At 32.8% G+C, this 13266-nt stretch overlaps 1 protein-coding gene across 1 annotated transcript in view; it reads right to left on the reverse strand.

Moving 5' to 3' along the window:
- The window catches only part of LOC106103492, an 18417-nt gene extending 6581 nt beyond the window's left edge, over nt 1-11836 (reverse strand). Inside the window, exons 1-5 of the mRNA XM_013283272.1 lie at nt 11730-11836; nt 3639-3781; nt 1617-1793; nt 745-905; nt 6-78 (exon numbers count right to left, since the gene is read on the reverse strand). Coding sequence (XP_013138726.1) covers nt 6-78; nt 745-905; nt 1617-1793; nt 3639-3755 — 528 coding nt within the window. The 5' untranslated portion in view covers nt 3756-3781; nt 11730-11836. The remainder of the gene's footprint in view (nt 1-5; nt 79-744; nt 906-1616; nt 1794-3638; nt 3782-11729) is intronic.
- Nucleotides 11837-13266: the final 1430 nt, after the last annotated feature.

Consider the following 13266-nt stretch of genomic DNA (forward strand, 5'->3'; position numbering starts at 1 on the left):
TGCACCACGCCCGCCACGAAGCCCAGCCGGCCGCGCGTCGCCGCCTGCTGCCCCACCGCCTCGTCCGATATCAGCGACCTATGTTACCGTAATTACTTACTAATAACCATTATTACCACTTTGTAGGTAATAATAGAGATAGATTTTGATTGTATCAACTTAATTAACTTCATAGAGTACTGCCTCTCGTTAAAATGGCGCGCTATTTCAATACGACTGAATGACATTGACAGCTGTCATAGGGACGGGACGTTTATGCCAATAATTTAGTGTTGCGCCAATCCTCCAGTTGTACTGATTTTCTTAACAGTAAGAATTTCGGTTTTCTCATATTCTTCTAGCAATATCGTCGGCAATAAATTACAATCGCAATTGAGGAATGTGTAAAGTGAACCAATTATAGGCCAGTGCCTAGTAAGCTATAACCCTGAGTTAGAGGTGACATGAGAAGATTTTGAGCCTCTCAATAGGGACTTTTAGTTGACGATAATGATGATGAAAGTTGAGCGAGGCTATATCATTTTGACAGACTTCTCAAAAGAAGGAGGTATTCATTACGACTGTATGTTTTTTTATATTACAAGATGAGAAACGAGCGTAATTACTCGCATTTCTACCCGTTTTGTGTGGTCAAAGAGCATCGGTCATTCGTACAATAGGTTATGGCGCTGCGAAGTCTAGCATTATTAAAGTCCTATAATAAGTATAGTGCATGTCTTTTATATTATTTGCGTTCCTAGTTACTTTGTAAGGGAATCCATTCCGATCTCCTCCTGTGCGATGAAGAATGCCTCGGTCTTCTCCAGCACGTGTTTCAGCTCCGTCAACTCCAGATAATTCTGCTTCAGGTTGACCGCGTTATGCGACAGCTCTAGGATTTCGTTCTCCGTCTTTTCCAAGTGAGCCTAAAATAAAAGAAATAATATAAAATATTTATATCAAATGATGTAAATGTTAAAAAGGACTGCTAGGTTTAATTTGCGATGAACCATATAGGGCATTCACTAATGAAAAAAAGAAATCATACTAAATATAAAATGTAATTGTAAAATTAGAGAATTCACACAATTTCGCCGAACACTTAAAAATCACTTAGTCGTCCTCGTCCTAATAAAATCAAGTACTTATGAGCCTAACCATTCAGTTATTTTAAGTGGCTCAAGTATTGCTAAGAATTGAAAGCAAACGCCATTAATCAAAAGCAATCAAGCCGCTGTCAAATACCCAATCGCTTATCTTATCGGGACTATAATTGTTAACGTCTTGAAAGGTTGTAAATTACACAATTAGTAGGCGTGTGAGTACGATGTAACGAAAGCCTTATGTCGTGATATAAACTAACACTGACGATTGACAGAGGGTAAACAAGTGTCATATAAATATTGAAAAATACATTTAAAAAAGCATGAAGCAGAAATACTTATCCATTTGAAACTTGCAAAAAAGTTAATTTTACTGTTTCTGTAGACTGTCTTTTGTTACATTTAACGGTAGACTGAAACCAATTTTCTAGCTGACAGTTGTTCGTGTAAACCTTTACAGCCTATAATTGCAGGTACTAACTACTTATCTTAGTTGTAGGTGGGTCTTACTTTGCCTTGGAAGGGTATACTGACCTCAAGGTCGATGATCTCCCTGGGGTTGGGAGCGCGCGGGGGCTCCTTAACCTCGGGCACGTGTACGCCGTCCTTATGTACCTCCGCCTCGATGTACCGCAGCTTCCTCTCCATCTCATCGCAGCGACGCACTTCGTTAACGAATTTACGTTGGAATGCGTTCACGTCGGGATTCAACTGGAATTGATACACGATCAGTATTATTTTTTATAATAGATGATGGCAAACGTGCAAGCAAAAAGCAAAAAGAACGCCCATAGGCATCTGCAACATATTAAATTATTGCAAACGCTTTGCCTATCTTTCATGTACAGAGTCCTCCTACGTCTAGCTTGTAAAAGTTGAGAGAAAAAAATAGTAACATTAACTACATTTCTAAAAATGGTGGCAAAATTCGGACATCAATTGAAGACCTTTGCCTCTTAAAAGTTACTTGTAGGAGTTTAGTTTCCGCAACTCCATTAGCGAGGAAATGTTTCTCGGAAACTCGGGTTTGTTTACAAGGTTTCCCGTTAGAGGTCTTGTAATAAAACCGCATTGAAGACTGCAATTAACTATTTTACTTCGCCATCTGCGCTGATATTCTTCGGAAAACTGCATACGTTCAGAAAATGGTAAAGTTAGCAAACTGCATATTTTAATTAAATGTGCGTTACTAAATACAGATTATAGTACTACAATTAGACAGGGCTATTCAATTAAAAAAAATCCTTAATGTCTAAATCTCGATGTCTATATGTATGAAATCTAGGTCGGTTCTAAAGCATTAAACTTAACATACAAACTTAATAGTATTAATTTCTCGGTAAACATTTTTAAGTAGTTAACTCTTTAAGGTAAAAGACCTATTTAAGAATGAATCTTAAGCCATATAAAGTATGATGTCCTAGTGCATGGTCGGCCACTTTAAGCTCGATGCATTATGCAATTTGAAGAGAGGCCAATTTTATCCATGTGAACTTGCACAAACTCGTTTTTTACAATAAAAACCCGTATATAAGTTGCGCTCTCATCAGTTCTAGTTCTGGACTAACATAGCAGTTACATATTTAATAAGTTTTTAAGTTTAAATCCGCAATTCAAAAATTTACATACTTAAGTAGGTAAAAACATGTAATGCCTAAAGTACATAGATACTTGTAGATTAACTAATTTTTACTTAATTTTCAAATATTTTATTTGCTAAAGTCACTTATGAAAGTCATTTTTGTCAAAAGTTTCCTATGTGTTGTTCGTGTACGGCTTTCGAGTTGCATTATTTCGGGTGTGTCGAGTGAACCGAGGACAGGATGACCTTGCCTCCCTCGTATAACGCCTCGATGGCCTTACATATAGCGTCACTTTCCGAACCAGTTACCAGTAGCTAATGTTTAACCTCTATCCAATACATCCCGTAAAATCAAAAGCGGAAAGACCACTTTCGTTTGCGTTTAGATGTTATAGTTCGTAGTATCGGTATATAATTCATAAACAGTATCCGTGATAAATGTTTATTAGCCATGAAAATATGTTTTATAGCAATTTAAGTGTTCGTCAAGTTCATGTAAACATACTTTGTAAGCAATTATTATTTAAAATGTCACCAATTTTGTGGTTTAAATTTGAATTAATAGCAATATACAACATTGTAATAAACAACATACAAGTTGCATTATTTATTGCGAATTCAATTAGTTCTACAAAACGCTAAATGAATCGTGACGTGACGTCATCAACATGTCAGTTATTCCCACGGGAGTGTCCGCACGACCCACACAATAAAACTAAATAAACCTGTCCCCTCGTTACAACCTGCATACGTCTATCTGGCGCCATATCACAATATAGTCTGATAGAGCTTTTTTAATAACGGTAAAATCTTTACCGGTGTCTTTATAAACGTATAACATGAAATATTACAATAAAATAAATGGTTCGCCAGGACCAAAATCACTGCTTTAACATTTGTATACATTGTGAGAACTAAATAAAGGGGTCGACAAAGTCTTACCGACCCAGCTACCATATTAAATGTTTACTTACATCTCTAAACTGCACAGAGCCGGCCTCTCCTAATTCTGACACGGAGGTGTACGCCGCCTCTGGCTGTATGAAGAGTTGGCACAGCGCCATCTCTTCGCTCCGGAACATCGCCCCCATGTTGGTGCTTTATTGTTCCACTGCTTCTGTAACAATAATACTTAAATAAGTCACGGTAAATTAGGAGTATTTTGTACTAGTCGATTATGAAGTTGATAGGAAATGGAGGGTAGTTATTAAACTCTGTGAAACTTAGACGTATCGAAGGTAGTTTAGGTGTAACATTCGCTAGAGAAAAACGTATGGTGTGTGGAGACATGACAAAAGTGACTATCAATAAAGTAATGAACTGAATTTAGAGAAACTGTAATCTACACCAATATTTTATAGAGGAAAGATTTGTATTTTTGTATGTATTTGATTCAAGTAAAAACTACTGGGCCAATTCTTTAAAATTCTTTCACTATTAAAAAGGTAATTTAACTGTGAGTAACATAGGCTATGTTTTTTATTATTTTTTATTTTCACGCAGACGAAATTGCAAGCAACGGCTAGTTTCGAATATGGATCATCTCGTTTTTGGCTTAATTTTTCCCACATTGAAAACTGTTATTAAGTCTCTACTTTTTGACTTAATAAATGAACAAACATGAAATCTAAACATTTTTTAGCAATTTATATGATTAATCATATGTCAATCGAATCAAAAGGCGTAATGCGTAATTATAATGCCATTTACTAGTGACGGCCAAGTGTGATCGGAATGAGGGCGACCGTCCAGTAGACTGTGCTACAGGATGTTACAAAACATCTCAATTAAATAATACGTGGACAGATCTTGTGCGTTCGTAACCTGTTAGACTGAGAGTTAAAGGTTACGATACATTTTAAGTGTATAAATATAATTTAAACTTTATTTATATTATTGTTTTACACAAAAAATATAACTTACTAAGAACAGCTCTATGCAAATGATATTTCACTATATTTATACTGGTGTAGTTACCTAGTCACTTTATTATTTCTTATTATGTTTTGGTATTGAAACGTCAATTTGGAGAAAAGGTAATATGGCCAGAAAACTGTTGTAGACATAGCTTAATAGATACTCCTATGAAGTACTATATCGATTTGAAAAAGTAAACACCATGTATAGAGTGCAAATATCACCCTCGTATAACGCCACAAGGTCGTCTCAGTGTTATCGTGAAGTACTATTGATCTCGGTCACACTGTACCAATTAAAAATAAAAATATAAACATTATGATTGTTGTAACTACCGCACTTAGTCTAATGGTTAGTTAATCAATGCCTTAGTGTAGATTTTTCATACTAATAAGACAAGTGTAGAAATGAGAAAGAGATAAAATCACGTATTGAGATTAGAAAATATTTTGTTGCTTTCAGACCACCGTGACTCAATTAAATTGTCATAAAATAACATAACTCTGCATTTTACAAGTTATTGTAATTACTGTACTGCATTTAACAATTCCTTTAACCTTCAGTCTATTGTAGGTAAATGTGGCACTGTTAATTATAATACAAAGCGTCTGTGATAAGAAATCGTTAAAGACGATTTAATTAAAGAAAATCTAAGTAACATTGTGCTAAGATACACCGTTTTAAATTAAAATAAAATCGATATAATAACCAGCTGGAAGAAAACGAATATTTTTTCTATGTAAGGCTATGAACCAAAGTATACAAAACATCGCTTTACTGATTTCAGTCACGCGATAAAATTCGAAGCGACCATCGCAAAATACCGTGTCCAGAATTCGACAAGCTCACTCTAATAGTTAGTTTCCATTGCCGAAAATCACGAACAAAATCTATATCTATTTCAGTTTTTACAAATAAAATGAAAGGGATAACAATACTTTCTGTAATGTCTAGCAATAGATAAATCTTAGTTTAAGTTTTCCCCCCAAACATAAACAATGTACTCCGACTTGTTTATGTAAGAATTACGTCACTGTTTTAAATTCATCTCTACTATTTTTATAATTTTAAACGTAACAAGCATACGTAAAACACGCTCTTTAGAAGTTGTTGGAATTTAGAAGTTATAAAAAAATAAAAAGATCACGTTTGTTTCCGTGTATCTTCAATTCAGTTTTAAAACAGCCGCTTAGTGTACATTTAATCTGTAAAAGCAACACTAAACGAGTGTTTAACTATTGAATGTGTCTGAGTGTCAGTGTAATACGAAGGATTGTTATGGCGCAAGGCCGGAAGGTTTTTGCATACCTGTGTTCAGCTTACCGTAACATTTTTTATCTCTACGTCGGTTGAATGGATTGAGACGTTTCTTTATCAAAAACATTGTCCCCTTGATTTCCGATACAGAGATGCTTATAAAAACTGAGGAAGTTAATTTTAAAAGGTTTTTATAAAGCAAATAGATTTATTTTTAAAAGTTCCTTTGAGTTTTTTGTTTTATTTTAATAGCTATTATAATTAAGTGACTTTCCATGTGATTTTAAATATATTTTAAAACAAAACCTCAAAATTATGACTCTGAAAAAACAATGCTGACAGTTCGACAAGATATACTAATTAGTAACGTTATATTATAAACAAAGATTGTATATCTGTTTAGAGATCTTCAAAAACACCGTCAAAATCGTATACAATGATTTAAAATGAAGATTGACAGCGTAAAATTTAGCGGACAATATAGATTTTCCCATTTTTTTACTTCATACTATTTACCAACGACTTATGATGTCAGCAATTACGAAGAAGTATATATTAAAAGTTTAAAACCATCCATGAACGCAAATAAAGGTCTAAGAGGTTATCACGAGAATTCGTGAGAACGTTTTCGTAGTGTCACCGAGATTTGTATTAGATTTGTGCAGGCGTCTCTACCGATAGTACATTTACCCTAACAAATCTCATACATTTTTTCTGCTAAAATAACTATTATAAACTATTAATAATATTCATTTTATTAAAATTATTTTTAATGCTTGATCCTTTCGTACTAAATTATTATACTTATCTAAAGATAGAAACCAATCTGGCTTACACCGGTTTGAACTCAGATCGTGTAAGATTTCAATAAACGAACAGCTCAAAATTTTAAACTTTTGCATTTAAATTTTATCTTAATCCAACATTGACAAATTTTGTCGAAGATGTTACGAATACGATCTCGTAATTATCACGCAAATATTCGTGATAGCTCCTCGAACTCGGCAAAGCAAAGAAACGATAACAGGTAAAAGATTTAATATGCAGTACATTACAAGTTACAAGGGTAACGTAGCGTGTCCGCATCCCGCATACGGAAGTAGAGGACACCTGTTCCATTCACGAAAAAGGCCGCCCGGTACTTATATCGTGTATTTCCGGCCAGTAATATTTGCTCAGTTCCACTATGTTTAAAACTAGTGATCGCCCGCGACTTCGTTAACGCAGAATTTAAAAAAGATATCAGCTACCTTTCTTGTACGTAACAAACGTGCGGGCAAACAAAAATTTTAATTAAACTTTAACAACTTTACGACATGTGTTTTCTTTTTAATATTACGTACAGACACTCCAATTTTATATGTATCGGCGACAACGCATAGTGCAGAGCAACTGTGTGTTTACTTGTTGATATCGCTTTTAAAATGGTGTGTTTACACTGCAGAAACACAAAAGGTTTTTTCAGTCTAGGTAACAATTTAATTTGTACGATTCAAACATAAACACCTCATTAATATATCAGCTTTTTTGATTAGAAATTCTTCAGCTTAGTTATATTATATTTGAATAACGATATTTAAAACTAGCGGTTGCTAGCGACTTCGTCCGCGTGAATTAAAAATAATAAAAAAACCATCCTATGTTACTCACTGATACTATAGCTATTTAATGGTGAAAGAATTTTTTTATTTGGCCCAGTAGTTTTTGAGTTATTCAAATAAATATAAAAATACATACATACTATGTGAATATTGTTTAAAGGTTTTATCACATATTGGTAAATTAATATTTTCAAAAGGCTGAAAGAAGGTGTTCATACTTGTGTAAGTACGTCACATCCTGCGACAAAAATAGTCATTATTGATAAGTCGACAAATGTTTTTTAAAAAACAGCCTTCTTTTACTTTCGTTATCAAATAAAGTAAAGTTACTTTATATATTTGCATTGGATATTTGTTTAAGAGGCCAATAGACTTGCATGTTTTCAGGTTAAGATAACACACTAGTAAACAAGAAAGTACTGATAGGTTATTTCGAATTCTTAAAAGTACAGTGATCATAAACAGATTCAAAACTTTTGTTTCAACTATTCCTCTAGAAATATTTCCAGACTCAACATTGTAAATTTTAGCTCACCTGTCGTTAATCTTTTATCCTATTTGTTTTTAAACTCGAACCAAATGTAAACAATGAACCAAGTAAAATAAACATTGCTATTTGGGTAGCCTACGTTTACAGTGAGTTCATTATTGGAACATAGTTTAGACATTTTATAAGTAAACCGTAATATACTACTGCATTTTCCTCTTAAACTAGCTGTTCCCGTGCGACTTCATCCGCCTGAAATTATGAAAATTTTATTTTCTTGTTTACATGTGTCAAATTATCAATTGCAAATGTCAAAATAACATGACATTATGACAAACCATGGCAACCTTGCTTCCTTGATGTAGGCAGCAACTTATAGTCTCTTTCCCACGTTAGGGTTTTTATCCAAAATATTTACCCCCTAAGATAATGGCGTGAAATATATAGCCTAAAGCGTGACGTTAATGTAAGGCTTTTTATTGAAAAAAGAATTATTTAAAAAAGAAATGTGTGTTTACGCTTTATTATATATAATACTATAGATTAAATCCAAAATGTTAGTAGTAGTACAAAAATTCTTAAAAAAACAACGATATTCAAATTTATATTTTATCACAGAAACATTTATTAGCTAATCGGATAACAGATAAGTTTAATAATATTCGATTAAATAGTTTTGGACCACATAGAGAACACACATAAGTCCAAATATCTTTACTTGCTATATCGAAATTAAATGATGTGCAATACAGTGTGTGTAAAACGATAGGTCTGTAACATGATATGTGTAGTATAAACTGCCGCCGGATGTTGTTTATTTCGCACGTTGATTGCGAAGAGATTCGATTGCAAAAATGTAACGACGGTTGACTGGAAGTTCAATTCGTAGCAAACATACTGTTAGTAGCCGATTACTAGTTAATATTTAAATGTATATAATTATTTGTATAGATGTAACAGATGTACATACTGTACATAAAACCTTTTGTCATTTTTAAATAATACAGTTTAATTAAAATATAAGTTACATGAGTGCGAAAGAGCCAAAAGAAAATAAGCGCAGGAACGGCTGTCCCTCCTGCATACGCTGAGCTGGCTACATTTTGCCACGATTTTATGTTTTCTTTAGAATAAGTCCGTTTATATATTTTTTGTGGCAATTAATACATATTCATTCAATCAATTATCAAGATTTAATTTAGTAGAAGGCTTTGAATACTCAAATAGTGTTTTAATTAACGTAACGAGTGAACGATTTTTGATTTGCATTTGCTAATGAATAAGAGATCTGATCTCATAGCTGATGCGAACATTGCATTAACATACTAAGTATGATTTGAAGACGCTTGTCAGACGGTAAAAAAGTGTTTATTGCCGTTTCTAATGTACTCTAGACAGTGTAATCTCCGTTAACTGAGATTGTATGAAGATCGTTTAAAACATTTTTAAAAAGAATTTCATTATCTTGAGAACCAAAAACTCGACATGTATTTAACCTCATTATAAAACAGTGCATGTTTGTGCGGTATGAATAAAACATATCAGCGGAGCGAGCCTTAGCTCAATATTTGTTTTTAATACGTTAGTCACAGAAGGCGCATTACTCATTCTGATAATTGCTGTAATAAACCTTACCAAATACAGGTACCGCAATTTAAAGCCTTTTGCGAACGTAATGTATGCTATGGGACATTTTATCTCCTACTTTTTGTGTTAAGAATTTTGAGATTTGCAATTAGTCAAGTGCTTATTATCTAGAACCTTTCTTCAACGTTCCAGATAAGTACATTTTTATTTTTATCCTATCACTATTTCAAAGTAGGTTTGAATATTATAATAATTAACCTTTTAGACACACTACCAATGTAATAAATCTAGTTTGTAGATCGACCTAATTCATAGGCAGAGCTTAGCCACAGTCTATCTAAAACTGTCTTTTTATTTTGTCTATCATTATAGATAAAATATTCACGACTTTGTGGCTGATTGTGTTAAGACTCAGGCACTACCAAGGTCCTAGACACACCAGTTTCACTTAAAATGTATGTCAAATCAGCCTTTGAAAACGTCCGCTACCAAATAAACTAGATAACATTTCAACACACTAATTTGAATAAAGTTTAGTTTATGTTTAGCGTTGACATAAATGCCCATAGAGTGCGGGCACGTCGTGCTTTCGACACAACACACACACAAGCGTTTTGTTATATTGATAGTTGTATTTAGTATTAGTGTATTGCAAAAACATAGCGCTATCAGTACACCTATAGGTATGTGATTACGTAAGGTTATTTATGCTTTGCAGTCTGTACCTAACAGTTTACTATAGAAAAAAATTAAAATGGTAGAAAATAATTTTTTTCAAGCAATACATTATGCTTCACCTATACGAACAATATCATTAAGACGCCATCACTGTCTGACTGTCAATTTTCTGTTAAGTGATCAATAATGTAGTTCCTTAGTGTAGTTTAAGTATGACTTACATACATTAAGCATTTGTTAAGGTAACTATTACGTCTCTGAATGCTGCAGTTAATGTAATTTATATGGAATATATAAAATTATCAATTGTACCTACTCTTTGCTTAGGGTCACGTCAATCATGTAGATAAAAATCTCCGTATACATTAAGATAAGAATATATTATCAAAGGCTTCTTTGATCAGCACGTTACTCAGGAATTTAACTAAATTTAACATTCACAAACCCGTCCTAATAAGCTACAGTATCTAATCCTGATTACAAAATCAAGGCGGAAAGACCTCCTCCTTTTCCTGGGATAAAGTGTCGCGCACACACATTTCGAAAATCGACTCTTTTAGACATCAAACTTCTATAAAACACACCATCTGTAGATTATACAGCTAGTTGACTAGAAAAATATAGTTTAGAATTTACATATAATTTTCTTGCTCACGTGACTCACTGCATAATCTTATTGAAATTAATATAGGAGTATCTCATATTTACTGATGTAAACTCTATCAGTATTGAAGTAATAACTTTAGTTAAGCCGACTTCAACCGCTGTGGTACAATTTATTTAACAAAATATTGTTAAACGAATCCATGGAAAAAATCTCAAGGACATAAGGCTTTATTTTCGTCATAATGACTTTTCCGCGCAAAATTCTCTACATGAAGTTGGTAATTTTTTCTTCGTGATTTATGTATTGGCAAGCGTGTAATAAGTGTTACATACAATATAAATTTCTTACTCACGACTCTGTGGGCAAAGTACGTTACGTTTTAGCAAGGGGACGTAAGTTTCATGCCAATATCAAATATTTTATACCTATGAGAATAAATAAAATATTTTTTTCCAAATGAGTGTGTTTTTCCATTAGAGTTAAAACCATGTAATAAAAATCGAAAGATAAGGTTTTAATTGTCACAAGAACTCTTGGTTTATTTTACTTCTCATAAATATCATGAATATTAAATCTACCACAGATTATCATCATTTAATTTAAACTGGTTTTAAGATTCCATCTTTATTTACATAGATAAAAGTTTACGTTAAGTAAATGAAATTGTTTTATAATACCAATATTACTAAACTTATCACACTTATTTATAAACTTAAGAATTGTTTTTAGTAAGTATAAAATTGTTTTTATAAAAGTAAAACGACTGTACGCAACATAAGCCGTACCTCCACAAGTATTGAAAGCAATCATCGCCTTTGCATCGATTATAATTGTCAAACCTTTAATATTATTCTAATAAATGTGTTTAAAATCAGTGATATTTAGTCTAAATGAGGTGTTAGTAATAAAGTTTAGTAGAATGCTCACGTACCAGTATTAAAATGTTCGATTTGTGTGCACAGAATACACGTAGCGCGCGTTCACCGCGCAAGAGCAAACTGAACCGGTTCGTAATGTTGGTGCTCCCGCGCATGTGACCAGTACAATTCGTGATGCGACCATTCAATTAATTTGTTCATTGGCGCGTTATTTACCAAATTAAAACGTATGCAGAGCATAAACACTACTTCCGAATTGATATACAACATGACTAAAGACAAAAACTTTCTTAAAATAAAAGAATATTGCAATATTTCTAAAATGCTTTTCACTGTCAAATGATAACTAAAATGTAATAACTATTTCTGATTATCATATTTGCCGTTAATTTAGTGTATTTATAGAATAATTTAGTTACTCACGTATTTGAAAGATCCCTCCAACTGACGCGCGTGAAGAATAAAATCGTGCCTCAGTTATTTGCAGGAAAAATCAGCTGATGATAAGGAAGACGAGAGCTATCTCGTGATCTCGTTGTGCGGTTGGCAGCACTGCTCGCGCAGCCTCACGCTTCTCGGTCTCGCTTATTGATAGTGAAACACTTGTAATATGTTACTTACGTAGTGTTTTTGTTAAATTTTTCTTTGATCAATGTAGAATTGACAATTAAGTAACAGTTATAGATTGATGAGCCGTTACATGTTAAAACATTATCCTTGATCGTAGTCCAGAATGATCCAGAGGGATAGAGAGAGAGAATGAGACTTCCATTTGGCGGGATTCTGGTACACCGTATCCACTTTCATAGATAAAACAATAGAAATCTAATATTACAATGATGTTGAATAGATACAGATTAAAAATAACAATTCAATTTTAATACAGTCAATATTTTATTTAATTATGAAATACAAATGATTTAACTAGGTGTCTAGCAAGTTTTCCTAATATAAGAATAAATTATATTTGCTCTTTGATCTTATTTAAATTTCAACTAAGTGCATAGTTTTATGTATTCAAGTTTGAAAACTGATGAAATTCTTTCTTTTAAGACAATGTTTCATATTTACTATTTTATAAATATCACAATTGAGTTCTCAATTAAATAGGTAAATAACATTCAAATGGCACCTTAGATAACAAGATCTTGCCCAACAAAGATTCCGATTCAAATTATTTTCAAGTATAAGAATCCAAAACCTTACCTTTATCTTAGGCATTTTGTGACCATTAGTAAAAATAAAACAACCATTTTAATGGGAAACATTTATGCAACAAAAACCGGAATACAATACAACCATTGATAAAGATACGTTTATAATGGAAAAACATGTAATTATAAAAAAACTAACCGAAATACCCAAATAAATTACAAGGAATATTCTTCCATACTAAAAAACATCGTATATTTTATTGCACTAAAGTCTCTAGTTAAGTTATACTTTAAAGGTTAAGATATCTTCCAATACTATTTTAAAAGGGTTAAACTATTGCCTTTTTAAGGGAATACACTGGCAGGAAAAATAACAAATGCATTAGTGTAACTCTAAAAACTATATAAAAAAAGTCTTCTAAACAGGCAGTGTCTA

This window comes from Papilio polytes, unplaced genomic scaffold (assembly GCF_000836215.1).
Source record: "Papilio polytes unplaced genomic scaffold, Ppol_1.0 DF823731.1, whole genome shotgun sequence".
NCBI lineage: Eukaryota > Metazoa > Arthropoda > Insecta > Lepidoptera > Papilionidae > Papilio > Papilio polytes.